Source organism: Scardinius erythrophthalmus (genome assembly GCF_964197995.2).
Source record: "Scardinius erythrophthalmus genome assembly, chromosome: 22".
Lineage (NCBI taxonomy): Eukaryota > Metazoa > Chordata > Actinopteri > Cypriniformes > Leuciscidae > Scardinius > Scardinius erythrophthalmus.
The window spans coordinates 2,664,844-2,683,389 of NC_138242.1; the positions used below are offsets into that span (position 1 = coordinate 2,664,844).

At 40.6% G+C, this 18,546-nt stretch overlaps 1 protein-coding gene across 8 annotated transcripts in view; it reads right to left on the minus strand.

The window, feature by feature from the left end:
• The window catches only part of nrp1a (neuropilin 1a), a 65,785-nt gene that overhangs the window by 38,214 nt on the left and 9,025 nt on the right, over positions 1-18,546 (minus strand). For all 8 annotated transcript variants that reach the window (XM_081353101.1, XM_081353106.1, XM_081353104.1 and 5 more), the window contains one exon: positions 7,803-7,984. In XM_081353101.1, the coding sequence (XP_081209227.1) occupies positions 7,803-7,984 (182 nt within the window). The remainder of the gene's footprint in view (positions 1-7,802; positions 7,985-18,546) is intronic.

An 18,546-nucleotide genomic window follows, 5' to 3' on the forward strand; every position in this document is an offset into this window, starting at 1 on the left:
TGTAATCAAAAGCTCTTCACGACCACATTCTACCACAAAACCGTTAACTGCTTCTTTTTCTATTCTTTTTTATTTCTTTTCAATTTTTCCTGCATGTGCTCTGAAGAAAATGACCAGCACGGGAATTTGAAGCTAAAGTGAGCTGACATTTAGTGTACTACTTGGTTGGTTTTTAAACAGCAGGACATAAATTCCACACTTTCAGTCCTTTCATTTCAGAGAATTCCAGACATTTCAAATTACATTTTCTTACTTAAACTAGACAAATGAAGCTTAAGTGGCCTTTGGAACCCTACAGGCCTCTACTTTAATCCATTGAAAACTGTTGTGCCAGCAATTACACGTGTGTGTGTGTGTGTGTAGAAGGCTTTCAACTTTCACCATATTTGTCTGATAGTTCCAGTGCTAGCTGATAGAAACACTGAATACTGTAGACTATTCTTAAGATAATCTTCTGACAGAGGAAAAAGTTCTGTGGCTGTTCCACGGGCAAGAAGGAATTGCATTTTCCTTTCGCAAGATAAGAACACATCTCTTCAGAACTATTTATATAAAATGCATATTATAACACTATTTTTTTCAGTAAAGCAACCCTGAACATACTCAAAGCAAGCAAATGAAAGCAAATGTTTCTACGTTTGCATGATTCCACGCATTTCTGATTCACATTGCCACAAAAGTGCGCTGTTAGGGCTAACTAGGATGCTTTTTATTCTTTAGGTTTCTAAGGTGTAGGTAGAGCAACAAATTAACAGAATCTGGCTGAGTAAGTTAGTAAAAGTTACCTAAACTGTCAACACGATCCTCTATGTGGATGCTAGAGAGTGGAAAATATAGAGAATTGTGGGTCCACTAGTACATTTATCCGTCTGGCTGGAACTGTGTGTCTTTGCTGCTGTTCGCTGTGACTGGCTTTGTAACGCACCACTGCTGTTTACAGATTGCTGTTCTAGGATTTGTGTGTATGTGTGTGCGCGTTTGTGATTATGCATGTCTCATAAGGATTCAGAGACGTGTTGCTATTGTCACTAACCACAAATGCTCCACACATTCACATGTCCTTTGGTTTGTTTCTGCAGTTATTTGCAAATAGTAGGGGGGAAAAAAAACTTTACAAGAGAAAGGCTGCGGAAAGCTGAGATGAGAAACGGGAGGCTGTAAACTCAAGCCAAACAAATAAAGCTTTGTGAGAGCCATCCAACTTTCTCTCTCTCTCTCTCTTGGTTTCTTCCCCTCTCACAGCCACAAATACTTTCAAGTCGTTTTGAACTAAATTTACACTTAAACACCAGAATTTATGAGAGACTAGTGAAGTGGTATTGAAAAAACAACACAGGGTTGATTCATAGCAGCTAAGTGCTAATCCTGACATTAACGGCTAGCTTTTGTATAATTTATTTTGTTTTTCCGCACATAATGTATATACACAGGGCTTATCTATTCAATGTGGTGAAGTGGCCGAAGCCTCCGGCCTCTGTGGAATATTTGCTCAGTTTATTTTACAGGCCAGAGGCGATGCTTGTTAAAAAGATCACTTTCAGGTCTCGCTTTAGAGCAAACAAACCCAGCAGAGTGTCATAGATTTAATCCTCATGTTCTGCTGAGATTAACTTTACTGTTTTCTCGGTTTGGTTCCCAGACACCCCAATGATGTAGGCTATATCTAACATGTCTAAACATTTCTGAAATTTAGAAATGAGCCTTTTTTTATTTTTATATATAAGTTCTTCTCAGCTCCAGATATCACTGAAGCGGCCTCTGTTTGACCCTAAAGTAGAAACTATATATGTATCGGTGTTGTTATTGTTAACTAAAACTATTTAAAATAGTTCCGTTAATTGAATTAAAACTGAAAAGAAAATAATATATAATTATTACATGAAAAAGTGTCTATTACAACTGTAAACCCTAATGCTCAAAATAATTAATTGGTTTGAGTAGAGTAAACTTAAATTAAACAAATTAGTTCAATCAAATTAACTTTTACGAGTATTTATAACTTTCTTTTTCTTGAGTTCACAAAACTGACACGTTTTAAGTAATCTGAATTGTTTCATTATTCTGAGTTTTAAGAACTTGTTTATTTTAATTTAGACAAATTTTGATTTAACTGAAACTAAACAGGGATTTCTATTCCCCAGCATGCTTTGCCATGACACTCGAACGGGAGAGTAAATGCTCACAAATCAAGTGTTATAGAATTATTTTGTGCAAGATTAATGAAGCAAGTTAGCATTTACTGAATTAGCTAAAGCTAACCAAGTATCCTGTATTAAAAATATTTAAGTTGAGATTACATGATAATTTTAAGTTAAATGTTTGAATGAGTTTACTCAAATATTTCAAGTTAAGAGCCATTAAAATGAACGAGTACAAAATACACATTTTGCTTACTTGAGCTGTTTGTGTGTGTGTATATATATATATTTTTTTTTCTTTTTTTTGCCAACTTATTCGGCTGTACAGTATAAACATAATACAAAAATACACTGATTTGCATCCATTATGGTAACATTGTTTCTCCAAGGGTTCTCTGTAAATGTTATAGTTTAGTTACACCGCACACAGTTTGGAAAACCTGAGCTGACACAGCTATGCTAACGCTACGATATTAGTGTTACTAGATCCCTCGGCATACGACAAAGTTTGTGTAACGCTGAAGCAGAAATGAAATGTCTTAAGGTGTTCTGGGTCTAGTGAGCTAATCGCTGTTGTTTATATTCCATATATCCGCAGGGAGAGTAATTAATCTGGACACACACATACTTTTCCTTGCCGTTTACCCCCGTGGCTACACCAAGACAGGTTAATGGGCACGATGAGAGTTTGAGAAGCAAAATTCAGCCACATTTTTCCAACACACATTAATCTGGAGACACAGCTGTGGGTTTACCCAGAACACACATACAGTTGCTGACACATCATTTAGCCAGCCGGCACCGCTGACGGGTCCTCTCGAGATCCAGACCGGGCAACACACAGAAAGACAGTTTCTGCCTTGGATTTCATTAGCTCTGAGTGTTAATGTAGGGGGGTTATTTAGAAGACGGGCTCGGAGAAAGACAGGCTTGCTGTGCCAGATGTGACCTATGCCACTGGCCTGTTAAAAAGCAGCTAAACTTGTAAAAGACAACTAAACTGGACACAATGAACAAGCTGCCCTCCTCACGCAATTCTTGTCCTGCTGTGTTGACACAGGTGCCATCGTAAAGACGTTCAGATAACATCTCCATGATGAATGGCCTACTGTAACTAGCGCAGACTTTCGCTTTACTTTAAGGAAGTGGCCATCCTGCTAATGACCAGCTATTTAAGTCACACACAACATTTTGTAAAACTCTAAACATACCTATACACGACATTCACTGCAGTGACACACCAACAACTTTGATTACTTTTCAGACAAATCCGGATTACAGAGAAAGATTATCAATTAATTAACACTTAATTTCATGTTTATCATAGTGCATGATTTGTAAACTAATAAATTTTGAGGTTTGCATCACATAACCAGCTCAATATGCTTGGCTTTTCTGATGTAGTAAACTTGCTCTGTCGCTCACCTGATACACAACATTGCTCTTGTGATGTGAAGCGTTTGTGTACGAGTCCTGTGAAACACGAGTCACGATAAAAGACTGAAATGAGCAAAGTGTTTTTCCCTGACACATTTAGAGAAATCTTTTAGCCCCGACTCATACTACAACCAACGTAATAAAACGTTGTCATATTCACGTTAATATGTTCTGTATGATACTTTTAGTGCCATATTTCACTTTGAAAGGACTGTCAAACATGCAGTAAATATAATTTTACAGAAATGTCACCACAAGCACGTTTTCCCAATGAAGGGTTGGGTACACACTTTTATACATTTTAACTAACTATAGGTAACATTGCAACTACATGTCAACTAGCTCTCATTAGAGTATTAGACTGTTAGGTTAAGGTTCGGGTTAGTAGAATAAGATGACATGTACTTGTCTGTTGGGGAGCATCAGAATAAAGTGTTATCAGATATTAATCAGACAGTCTACTAATACTTTAATGACTGCTAGTTGACATGTAGTTAACAATAACTAATTATGAGTGGAATGTCTAAAGTGGACCATCAAATTATAGTGTTACCATTGCCATTCCTACAGACGCCATTTTGAGCGTTATGATTTCTCCCATTCCCTTTTCTATTAGTGGTCCATCTCGTTTTTTTTCCCTCCGTGGAATCAGACTTCCATAGTCCCATCCTACGAGAGTAACTTACTTCTCCATCCTTCTATCCCACACCCACGCCTTCCACTCCACTTGCGGATCACTCTTCACACATGATGTGGCTCTGAAAATTGCAGAGCTGTTAACTAAAAACCTATGTCCCTTTCCACCCTCAGAAAGGCCATTTTAGGGATGCCAAGACAAGACAGGGTGACATGATAACTACAGACTCCTCTTTTTACGGATGGGATGGGACGGGATACGCAAGTTTCTAAAAAATCATCTAAAAGCCCCTTGTTAAGGATGGTGTGAGGGAACTCTGAGAGTGTGTGTTAGTGCTTGGGTGAGGCCTGATTGCATTCATAGATAGCAGCGGTGGAGAGATTCTCATCTCTTATCTTTCCTGTGTGTGTGTGTGTGTGTGTGTGTGCGTGCGTGCGTGCGTCTCTCAGCCTTTCTCGCCCTCTCTTCACCTCATCTCCTCTCCCTCACTTTCTTTGTCACCTTCACACTTTTCTCCTGAATAGATTTTTCCCTCCTTGTGTGTTCTGTTTATTCTCTCCTTCTTTTATAGTGCTCACTTTAGCTCTCCTTTCTCATCTAAAACATCTATCATTCTCTTACTTTTGTTCTCCCTGTTTTCTCTATCTATCTATCTATCTATCTATCTATCTATCTATCTATCTATCTATCTATCTATCTATCTATCTATCTATCTATCTATCTATCTATCTATCTATCTATCTATCTATCTATCTATCTATCTATCTATCTATCTATCTATCTATCATTTCCATCCATCCATCCATTTATTTATTCATTCATTCATCCATCCATCCATCCATCCATCCATCCATCCATCCATCCATCCATTCATTCATTCATTCATTCATTCATTCATTCATTCATTCATTCATTCATCCATCCACCCATCCATCCATTTATTTATTCATCCATCCATCCATCCATCCATCCATCCATCCATCCATCCATCCATCCATCCATCCATCCATCCATCCATCCATCCATCCATTCATTCATTCATTCATTCATTCATTCATTCATTCATTCATTCATTCATTCATTCATTCATTCATTCATTCATCCATCCATCCACCCACCCACCCACCCATTCATTCATTCATTCATTCATTCATTCATTCATTCATTCATTCATTCATTCATTCATTCATTCATTCATCCATCCATCCATCCATCCATCCATCCATCCATCCATCATCCATCCATCCATCCATCCATCCATCCATCCATCCATCCACTAATGACCTATATTGTTTGCCAAAAAAATGTTTATATAGTCAATACAATACTGACATCTTTTATCATATTGATTTTCCTGACATTTTATAAAAGCAACAGGCCACTTGAAATGCGTGTTAAAGTGCATTAACCGTGGTTCAGTGGTTTCCTCACGGACAGGGTGGAGTAAAATCCCTGTAACGTACATTCTCTCATCTAATTGAGTTAAAAACATATAGAAGCAGCTGAAGTTGAAGATGCCTGTTCAGAAATCAGTTTAGCTAGCCGAGAGCTCTATAAAACACACAAAATACACTGCGTACCTTTAATTAGATATTCTGTTGTGCTTCTGGTTTAAACAATGCAGCCCACACACTGTGTGTGTGTGTGTATGTGTGTGTGTGTGTGTGTGTGTGTGAAACCTGCTCTAATCCACATCCATATGCAGCGGCAGCAGCTTGAAATGAGTATTATCTCATTTTAAATGCTTACATTCTTATAATCATCTCTCATTTCAATACCAGCACACCTGTTTCAACACCTGTGTGTAATCATTGCGTTTACTTGTATGTCATACACACACAGATCAGATGTTGTTGACAAGGCTTTTAAATCACTTTCCCTTTCTTTATTCATTGTTCGTCGTTCTCGCTATTGCTTTTCACATTCTTTCCTTTGCTTGCTCGCTGTCCTTCTCGGTCTTCACTTGATAAGGTTGCCGTGTGCTTTGCAGAGTTTGCATAGACACAACAAATTCCCATGTCCTGGACTGCAAACATAACAGTGTTTGTTGTTCACACAGGCTCTCGTGGCCCACCCATGCTGATAAACAGGGCTTTCTGCAGGAACACACCCAGCACGGGCCGGAGAACCCTTGACTGCACACAGTCGATATGTTTCAGACGTCTTTGCTCTCTCCAGAGGAACCTTATTTCCAATCAGACACATCAAGAAGATGAGTTTAAGAAAACCAGCACTGAGATAATGGAATACTGTGGGAGACGTATTGATCTTATTGATGAGCCAAAGTGTGTGTGTGTGTGTGTGTGTGTGGTGGGGGCAAGCCAGAGGAAAAGGTTTTGCTCCGAGGTTGCTCTTTTAAAGCTCAAGAGAATCTAAGTTTTATGAATATCAACTTTGTCTCAAAAGTTTCTCCTGAAATTCCTTAAGGGAAAAGTTCTTTAATATATTCAAATAAATAAATAAACACAGTGAATCAAAACCAATAATATGAATAAAGTATAATTTGTATATATATATATATATATATATATATATATATATATATGAATGCTGTTCTTTTGACCTTTCTATTCATCATAAAATCCTAAAAAAACTGATTATTGTTTCCACACAAATAGGAAGCAACACAACTGTTTTCAACATTGATTTACAACACTGATGATTATAATAAGAAACATTTCATCAGATCATCATATTGGAATGATTTTTGAAGGATCAAGTGACACTGAAGACTAAAGCAATGATGCTTTTTTTATATATATTATAATTGAAAACAGTTCATTTAAATTGTAATAATATATCACAAAATTACTGTTTACTGTGTTTTGATCAAATAAATGCAGCACTGATAAGCAGAAATATAAGAAAAACAACAGATTTGTATATCTTGGAAAATCTAAATGATCACCATTTGTGATATTATTGACATTTCTAAATAATTCTCCATTTGCTCTCCTTGAATAACACTTGAGATAGATCATTTCTGTGGGAATGACTGCACACTAACGGACAATAAAGGTGAAAATAACCCCCATCCATCTCATCCTGAGGTCACACTCGGGGTAACCCAGGGTCAGTATTTGGCCATGATGTGTACGGCACCTGTCCTGAGGTTACGCACACACACACACACACACACACACACACACACACACACACACACACACACGCTTTCTCTGAGTCTCTAGCCCTCCCTCGAACACGGGAAACAAATCTGAACAACAGGAAATTTCTGCTTATTGCCATGACATCTCCAGATAAGCCCAACGGTCCATCATCGTGTGTGTGTGTGTGTGTGTGTGTGTGTGTGTCTCTGTGGGCCAGACAATGGCAGAATGAGAGACCCTGAAGGTCTACAAGTCTGCGTTATCAACTGATCGTTTCTCCTCAGGCAACTCTCCCACTGGGACTGACAAAGAGAAACAGAAAGTGGTCTCCTTCGCTTGTGTCTGTCCTTATATGGTTGTCGTACTCTCCTCCTGTAAATCCCTACCTTTATCTTTCTTAAACAGTTGTTGAAGTAATATGGTAAATCTGATTGGATGATTCCCGGTTATTCGCCTATGAGTTGTCATCACGTTCTCACTCACCCGTTTTGAAGATCTCGTAGCGGATGGAGAAGCCAGCGCCGTGAGTCTCGTAGTCAGACACAAACTTGATGAAGAGCTGGTTCCCAGAGGAGATCAAGGGAGAGGGAGCGATCTTCCCACAATACTTCCCGACCAGCTGCCCGCTGTCATCCACCCCATCCCTCACTTCCACATAGTCATATCTGCACAGAGAGACAAACACACAGATTTGGTCATCTAAACTGTTAATCACAGACACCTTGTTTTTTTATACATATTTTAGCGTGTCAGTTCAGTTTTTTTCAATGAACCGATTATGGATATATTCACTTACATTTATAATATTATAAAGATAAAAAACAATGTAAAAAACAGTGCGCAAATTGCTTCATATGAATAACAGAACATAGTAATACTCTTAGTTGACTTTGAATGTCGGTTTGACAATATTATATGAGTGGGACAGGTGTTGCATCCACACACACACACACAAACACACACACACACACACACACAAACACGCACATGCTTCACTTGTCTTCAAAATAGAATTTCAACCCTAAAGCTATTGGTTTGTGCCGCCACATAATTGAGTCGGCGACAGTTTGGAAGACTGTTGCACAAATGGCAGCACGTGCACACACAAAAACCCACGTGCACACACACACACACACACACACGCTAATATTGTGTCTGTAATATAAGACGAGAGAGGGTGGGTGGTCCTGCCTCAGCTAGCGAGCGAGCGAGTGAGATGGGATGAAAAACTAAAGCTGATGTGAATTCTCTCTTGTTTTAAGTCTGTTTGTACAATACACTCCGCATACTGATATAATAATGGTGAATTTCAATTGGGGGTGTGCTCAGCGTGGAATATGATTGACAGCAGGGTCTTGTTTCCATGGCGTTTAATCACCCCTGACACCCGTAACCGCAGGATAGGCGGGGAGAAACGAGAGCAAAGCATCATGGGGAGTAGAACGGTCTTTCTTTTCAAAGAATTGCAGTTTGATTTCTCAAAGCATATTAGGGATGCAGAACTAAAATCTCGCCCGTGCATAATATCATTTCATTATTTTGAGAGGAGTATTAAAATATATATACATATATATTATGCATGTGCATAATAGCCTAGATATGCAACAGAAGATCTCCCTGCTCAAGAAAATGGTTTGTTCCACCTGCCACACATTACAGGAGGAAAAGTGTGAAAATTTAACGAAGGTATCGCAGACAGAATGTGTGTCTGTGTGTCAGCAAGTCCAGGGGGGTTATGGGAGGCGTTAAAATTGGGGCGCGTCTCATACTGTGCATTCAGTGATATAAAGGTTGGTTTGTTTCACACCGTTGGGGGTGACGATACCGTATGTGTGCGAGTGGAAGGGACGGAATATGAGAAGCGTGCCGCTCTCTGAAATTGGGTCCCCCGAGGGGGCGGTAATGTAGAGATGACTTCACCCGTGTCTCTCCGCTTGGCTGGCCTGATGGAAGAGGCCTAGCACTCCATCAGTCACAGCAGAAGAGAGTGCCACGGATCTAATGCCACATATACAATGAAAACACATTTAAACTGGCAGGTAAGGAAAGTCTCTGCGAAAATACCACACAACCAGGGCTTGACATTAACCTTTTTGCTCACCAGCCAACGTTTCTAGCCACTCAGCATTTCACTGGCCACAATTTTGACATCAATACAATAGGGAAAAACTGCCATATAGATATTTTTCATAATTTGGCAGCAGGTTTATTAGGCTGCTGTCACTTTAAGACCTGACGCACAGATCCATTATACTGTTACACGTGCGTTTTCTTTCCAAACTGTTTATGTTCACTTAAAACATAACTGAGTGTGTCTATGTGAAGATTCGTCAAAACTGTCATTTTGACATTATTTTGTGTGTATTTGACTGATTAAGCACAATAAGCAGCGAAAAAGAACTCAATTTAGTTCTGAGAGGCGGCTTTATGTGCGTGTACTTTGGGTGTGAGCACTAAATCTGCGGGAATGAGTGAAATTATGCGCAATACACGCAATCCCACGCTGTAATTCAAGCCCTGTAATAACAACAATATTCATCCGGAGCAAATGAATCGAGTGAGTGAGGAGAGGCGGGGTTGTGTGTAACTCGCTGTCGGAGAGAAAGAACAGCTGGTATCGTTTATCTATTCTGATATTTCAGACAACACTACATAGCACTTAGTTTGTTATTTCAGATGCCTTTTTAAAAGACCACAATTTAAAACTGTATATGTTCAACCTGCCAAAGTGGCTAGTAGGAGTGACTGTGTTACACGCCACTGCTGAAATAAAGGTTGGCGGGTGTTAACGTCATCCCCTGCACACAAGAAACTATACGTTCATGCAAATAGGGAATGACGTAACTCACATAAAAATGCAATTTATTAAAAATAGGACAATACAGAGAGGACCCATATGGACCCTCATGAGTGTCTGTGTAGGTATGTCAAAATTATTTTCAGTGACCCAAATATCGACACAATAAAAACAAACACATGTGCAAACAAACCTGCTGCTCTTTTCAGAAAGCTTTCCTCAAGCCTTTGCTGCTCACATGACGCTTGCAGAGCTATGACCTCACTCTGTTTGGCTCGGGTCTACTGTTTTGTGCTTGGTGCCATTTTTTTGCACGCTGTTCTGTTTTTCAGTCCCTGCCCTCTTCCTCTTAAGGCCAGCTGTGGAAACAGCGCTTCTGCACCCACACAAACAAGCTCTGTTCTCCTCTTCTCCTTTATCAGTCTGAGCAGGAGAACTCAGTCTACCTTCAGCCCCATCATGGTACATTTACACAGGAATCCAGCCAATGCACTTACGCTTTTACTCACTGCCTTTACGGCACAGTGGCCATAAAAAGCAGTCATTAACTCTCCCAAAGACTTATTTTGTTTTCTCTCATCACTCTGGCTTGACTAGCATTCTGGTGAGCCTGACTTACTAAAGTTAGGTCGAGTGATTCAGAGCTCTGAGTAGATGATAAGAGAAGACGAAGAGAAGGAAAGCTTAGAGTGATGGTTATGTTGACCGTCAACATCATTATTTTAGTGCAGATGTAAACCCCTGTATTCAAGTCTAAACATGTTCCTGGATCAACATTTGTCCTCAAACAAACATAGACCTACCAGAAGGCAATCATTGTTTGGTAAGAATCTTGTCCAAGGCTCTAGCCCTAACTCTAACCCAAGAATCTGCCTGGTGGATTGGACTACTTTCGTTGTTGGTAACAGAAAAAAAAATCTGAAAACAGATCTGATCTGAGAATTAGGGTTAGGTTATGAGCTTGATTTTTCACCCCTGTCTCAAATTAAGCATTTCATTGTACCTGTGCTTGTGAACTTGTGATGACCATGAGAATGTAAGATGTCAAATTTGACAAAGGTTTCATTTCACTCTCTTAACAGCCACCATAAGACCACACAAACCCGGCCTGCCCAACAGTCTACATGGAAATATGTTATCAAAGTGTGGATTTAAAATCGTACTGAAAGGACATTTAGGACATTACCTTTGTTTGGGATGGGTTGGGTTAGGACTAAAATTTTGGGCTTCAACAATTTTACTAGCCAAACACTTCCTCTCTGATTTTAGAGATAGATTATTTCTATAGGCTGTTCCAGCTCCAACAAGTATATTGATTCAGGAGCATGTCCTATTCGACTAAATTGCATCCCGATTGCAAGAACATGCAAGTCTGCATGATAAGTTCCTGTAAAATCCCAACCAAGAGAGTAAAAAGAGAGTACACTTTGTAGTGAATCAGAGATTGGTCTGAAAGCAGCTTGGGAAGATGCTTTAGTGCAGTAATGTGTGAAGATCTTTGACAGTAGCGTCTCAGCTCAAGATGGAGAGCATCAGTCTTCTTCAGATCTGTCTGTTATGCTCTCTCCTTCCTCTTTTAGTCTGTAATTTCTCCCTGCTCTTATGGCTAGCTGAATGATACCTCTACCTTGAGACACACACACATGCACGCACAGATTTTCTCTCTACTTGAAATTCCACCCAGGTAAACTCAAGCGTGACCAGACCTTTGAAAAATTGATGCAGGCGTTATCCTGCAAAAGATTTGGGGGTTTAAGAAGTCGTTTCCTCCTCAGTGGTGCCGTGAGAATCAAAGGTGTGTTATCGGATTTCAGCAAGTCTGTCACAGAATCACAGTCACCGTTGCACAACCGTAGTCACAGCAGAGGTAACATTATACTGTACTACAAGCTCTCCTCAAGATATCCTTTTCGCTCGGGCTTTGAAAAACAGAAGGCTTCTCCTGCCGGCCTGCATGTAAAGTCTTAGCACCTTCAGAAATCTTGTTTATTGCATTCTCTAGTCAGGCGCGGCACTTGTTCCCTAACACAGATGGACCTTGTAAAGCTGGAGTGGGAGGTATTAGAATAAGATGCAGATGGAACTGCAGTAGTCGCCTCAAGGCCAGGGCTGCTTATGAAAAAAAGAAATGTCTTTAAGCATTCTAGCCACATTCTCATTTCTGTTTTTAAAGACTACTCGGCACAGGCTGCGCACAGTTTCATCCCATTCCGCAAGCTTAGTGGATCCGGAGTGCCAACTTGGCCCTGCTAATCATCTGCAGGGCATTATGGGATTGACTGCAGAGGCCATTTTACATTCGGAGAAAGACTTTTTCCTAGAGTGGTCTGTGTAGATCAGTATTTGCTAATCTATTTCTTCGGGAACTCGCGGGAGTCTGAAACTGCAAGATGGAGTTTGCCGTTAACAGAGCAAGAACAAACAGCAGGGAATGAGGTTTTAACATTTTAAAATGAGGTTTTGCCCCTGAAGCTAAGAAGAGAGGTGTAAAGCATTCTCATCAAGTACAGAGTCCCAATTTCTCAGACCAGACACCTCTTCACCTGCCCCAGGTCTTAAACCATCTCCGTGCTCCACCCGGTCTCCGCCTGCTTCATTTTATGACCCCACAAGAGAAAGCAGACAGATTGTTTTTTAATACATTCCCCCTCTCTCTGTCTCATTGTTTTTTAATACATTCCCCCTCTCTCTGTCTCGCTGCTCTGCCTTTTCCCTCTTTGATTGTTCAAGATCTTTTGGCCTACACTACTGGACTGTTGTTAGAGTCTCTAAGGTCCCTACCCTACACACACACACACACACACACACACACACACACACACACACGCACACACGCACACACACACACACACACACACACACACACACACACACACACACACACACACACACACACACACACACACACACACACTCACACTCACTCAACCATAATAGTGGTGAAAATAGCCTGCCAATCCAAAGGGGAAATTAAAACAAAAAGGATGAACCTAATTCTCAGAGACCTTCACTTCGCTGCCTTACAATGTTAGCAGACAATCCTGTCTACAGGGATAGTAATGCCTATGCCGTACAGAACGGTCAGATGGGAAAAATAGCTCTTATTTGCACGCCTAGGGTTAAGACAATCAACCACAAGCTAACAATTTTCCATAGACTCACAGACTTGGGGCTGTTACCTACACCCCCCATAAGCATTCACAGACACAAAATATGACCAGCGTGATCTACAATAGGGCAGAACATTTTATCCATCACCGGAGGGAAAGATTAGGTTCGACGTGCCCTTTTCGAAACAATCACTCTTTTCTCATATGTTCCTTTCAGATAGAGAAGGCTGAGGGGATGTACAAGTCATCATTGTCCTAAAGAAAGTGTAAACATGTAGAGCTGTAAACTGCTGAGGGACTCAAACATCATGTGCAAAAAAACAAAACAAAAAAAAACAACATATTTCACTTACTTCGCCCATGCCGAACAAAGTTAACATTTCCACGAAGCAAGCTAGACTTTTTTTCAGTTATAACAGCTCAAGCCTTTAGGGGACACGGTAGCAGCTCGCTCACCAAAACTGTCTACCATTCTCCATAGTATGTGACAAGCGTTAACCAAGCCTACTGTAATGGGCTCCTGCAGCCGCAAGCTGCATTCGGAACGATAATAACCTCTCCGCTGTCACTCAAAATGTTAGTAAAACAGATGAAAAAGGAGTTGGGGTTGGGACCAGAGTCTGTTACAACAGTACAGAGAATGAAAACACTCCCTGATGGAGTTATTAGCTTACATGCAACTGTTGAAGAGTGTAGAGGGAGGGGCCATGACTTGAGGCTAAGGCTATGAAGTTCGACCTGTGTTTTATGATTACTGAGTAACTACTTTGTCGGCATGGGGTGCTTTTGTTTATTTTGTTAATTTTTTTACTAGAGCTTTTGAAATGACTGGTTGAGACTGGTTGGCTATGAGCAACCTTCTGTCGAAAAGGGCATTCTTTTTGTCTCAAGATAATTAAATATTGTTCAATTAAGTTTGGGTGTGAAAGTACCTTTACACACTGCATGTGTGCTGTTGACCTAAAACAGACTTTCTCAAATAAGCCAACATCAGAATTAACAGAACATAATTTAAAAATGGCCGTAAATCATGTTTCATGCTCCCCAGTGACTGATGTGTCTATCCAAACAACCATCCAGTGGTTTAACCTTCCTTCCTAAACACAAATGATTAGAGCAGCACCATTTAGAAATGGGTGGCACTGAGCGCATGTGGTGCAGGGCTGGCGAAGGGTGTGGACATGTCAAGCGGTTCAATACTTTTCAATTCTGTGAGAGTAAATTACATCAAACCAGCCCCAGTAGCCACAATCGCAGAGAGGTCTTGAGCGTCATGCTTAATCTTTGAGACATATTTTTAGATGCTAATTTATTTAGAATGGGCGCGGTGCAGGAGACCTCGCCGCATGCTTTCATAAATGGCAATTATGATTAACATTGATGGATTTAGCGTGTCCGCTTTCATTAGCACTGCTAATTAGGCTGTTCGGAGAGACACGGATTCCCAACAATCACATTAATGAATTCCAGTATTTTGAGGGAATTATTGCATACTGCACTACTAACAGTTTACAGTCTTTAATACGCAATAACCCGATGTAAGAGGCAGCAGTAAAAGCTGAGACATATACAAAAGATACAAGAGGAAATGTGTAAACACATGTGATACACTGATTGCAAGCTATCCATTTTTAGTTTACTCCTCTGAGACAACTCCTTGTCCTTCCTCTTAACCACATCCAAACTCGCTGAACTTAAATTTTTGTCAGGGAAAAGCAAAGAGGGCCATAAGACAAAGAGGGCACTGTGCTACCACTACATTATTAATTCGCCTCTACAATGGTGCACGTCAGCAAACGATTCTGTTTCTCTTCAATACATCATCTGTCATTATCCATTAAAGCAATTTTGCTGGAAAACAGAAAGCATTATAGTTTAGAATTCGAAGAAACACAGAAGCCATATTAGACCACAAAATGCCCCTATTTAGAATCTAACATCCTGTTCTCGTTGGAGGAAGGAGCAAGAGCAATTAATTAGAGTTCTGCCCAGGGGGCAAAATGGCTAATATACATTTACTGATTAAGTGAAACGCGTACACTAAGCGAGCCGCGGCATAGAGCTCGGTTAGGCTACATCAGAGTGCCACACTTCTTTGCTAATGTACAATTCCCAAATGATCCAATATAAACACAGCTGAAGGAGCTTGAGGAAGTTCTGTCATCAGCCAGCAGGGCAGGATGGATATCTGTGAATCATCCACTGACAGGATATGATGAGGAACTGCACTAAATTGGCTTACCTTTACCTCAGAGATTTAGTCTCAGTGTAGCAATGACATGAAGGAACCTGCTGCAAACTTGCTGCAATTTAGGAAAACATAAGTTATGACCTGGGCAAGATTTAAATGGTATTACTACAGATTGGAATCCAACTGTGGACTTTTCACAAAAATGTATAACTAGACAGCATGAACACTGAAGCAGTGGCTATATGTTGGTTAATCACTTGAGTTCACATGTTAATTTCCAATCTGAAGAGATAAACCATTAGAGTGCTAAACGATATTAGATGTTAATACAGGATTCAGCTAAAAACACATTTTATATTAGTATATAGTATATATATTCATTGTTGTTGTACATAGGAGAGGGAGAGAGTACAAAAATCCATTCTAGCCCATGAATAGGACAATGGAAAAAGAAATTGCACTATATGGTGTACAAGGGACACAGGTCTTCATTCGGTCTCTGTCAGGAGCCCATTTCACTGGCCATTACTAGGAGAATAGCCACCATTTGTCCCACCTTGACATCTGATAGGGGGTATTATTACTGAGCCAGAGTGGCCACTGCCCTCTGGAGAAGGGTCCATGGTTAAGAAGATGAAAAGTCAAGCTATAGAAAAGGACGTGGATTGAGTATGAGGGAAGGAGGTGGCTGGAAGGGGTCAGAGGGCAGATGTGCACGGTCTTCCATTAAAAATACTATGCAATCCCCCTACCACCCAGTAACCCCAATGTCTCCCACCCCTGGGCTGTAACTGATTCTGCAGTGGTCGAAGGTGACATGTGAGCCTCTCCTCTAATGAGGTCTAAATTAATTCCTACTATGTGCAGAGAGAAACAGGGTCAGCTTAAAGGTAATACCTTTTGCTATGCTTATTAAAATTACTAATACTAATTATTTGGAGATATATGAAAAGATCCCGCAGGTTAGAATGTCTGACGTGGCACTACTCGGACAGCAAAAAAAAAAAAAAGAGAGTTATAATAGATGTGTATCTAAGTGCATTATTAAATAAAACAACCCACAAATCCAATTTAGCATTGCCAGAATAAGCTGATGATAAAGATATGACCTACTGCCCAAATGATGACTGTTAATGTAGAGTATGAGACGACGAGCTTACATAAAGGACTGTTGCTGAACTATCTGGCCCATCTACATACTGCAGTCCAATAAGTGCTCTCTAGTTGGTAATGAACAGACTGCTTAGGGAGGTCAACTAGAGGTAAACCAGTGGGTGGCATCCATGAGAGAAAGAGAGAGAGGTAGACAGAAAGAGAAAGATTTAGAGAGAATGTGCATGGATGAGAGCATGAGGTCCCTCTGGGCTACGTCCTGGGTCACTTGGAGTTTCCCCGTAATGTCTCATGTCCAGCTCATTCTTTCTTTTAGAGGAAAACTGTGGTTATAACTGCACTGAGAGTAATTGAATTAACTTGCTTTCCTTGCGTGTCTTGCCGCCTTTCCGTCCCTTCACCCCCTTGCTTTCCTCCTCATTCAGGCCTTATACAATGAAGGCGGCCGATGGAGGCAGGGCATGGATAGAAAGTGCCGACTCTGACTAAGTCAGCATCATATCTCATGGGAACAGTGTCTTGGTCAACAGTGACACACGGAATTAGAACACACACACTCTTCCGATGTTGATTTTCGATTACATAAGCGGAAGGAGAACAAAAGAGAAATATTTGCTTTGTCAATTGTCTGACATTCGTTTCAACATCTTGGCATTTGACTAATTTCCTTATTCTTTGTGTGTCCTTATTCATTATCGCATATATTCTCAATGTATCTCTTTCCTTTGCCAACAGGTTATCTTCAAAAAGGAAATCAAGTTCCTGGAATTACACACTCTAGATGGCACACACTGAGACAACCAGGTGGTGTGTTGTTTTCTTTCTATTGCAATTCCGGTGCATTCTGTTGTGGCCCGGGCAATGTGCTCATGTCAAAGTGTGTGCATGCATATGTGCGGTGTCTTGCCGTGCAGCAGTTTGATCAAGAGGTTGATGCCAAAGATGATGCCAAAGTTTGGAGGGCAAAATGACCTATCCATTCACAAACCCACACTGCCGATGCCAACTTGGAGACCTCGTGAAAGATAATTAGCTCAGTATGCATGCTATGACCAGCAGACCTGCTGGAAAATGGAGGAGAGGATAGGAAAGGAGGGACTGACAGACTTAAGCTGGCATTGAGTCTGAAACATTACAAGACCACGAACATCCCACTAAGGGGTTGATTTACTCACAGGTCAATTTACAGCTTTTGAGATGACATGCTATTTAATGGCAAATTACAGTGTGAGAAAAATACCACATTCGCACACAATAAAACCCCCTAAAACGAACACTAATCCTCTGAAAGACAAGACCAAGAGAAAAGCAAACAAAAGGGGCGGACGAGCGGAGTGTGAACTGCCTCAGCTCAATCAGAGAGCCTTTGCCCCATTCATCACTGTCTCTTTCCAGCCATCAAACTTACTACCAACACTGTCGCAGAGAAAACAAAGATGGACAGCCCTCGGCTACGATCAAACTAGAGTGAACGAATGAGAATGAGATCTCACAGCCAAAATTTACAAGAAAAATAATCAAATATTCAACCTGAAAAACTCAATTTGCCATCTTAGCGTGGGGCCCAAGTGGAGCTGAACCTTATCAAACTCAAATTCCCATCCAACTGGTCCCTTAAGCTCAGAGCGGTGTGGGCTGAACCATAGCTGGGCAGGAGCCCCATCAATCAAAAATAAAGGGCCATTTGCGGTTCTGGCGGCAAACTAAACAAGGCCAGCATGTGCAGACATGGTGCATTAGCTCTCAAACAGGACCACATCAATTAAAGCTTAGGCCCTTCTGATGTTCTCCTGGGGAGTTTAAAAATACAGGTTGTCTTGAATCAGATCTTTAACCAATCTTGCTGAGAACCTTAACTCTTGGTTCCAAAGCAGTGGTAATTTCCCCCCATTCACCGCTTTCTTTCTCTCTCCCTCTCTCTCTCTGTGTTCTCGTAAGTTCTCGGATTCCATATTTGGGCCTCTACATGGAAACATCTTGCCTTGTTGCTAATGAGCTTCATCTAAACAAACTTAG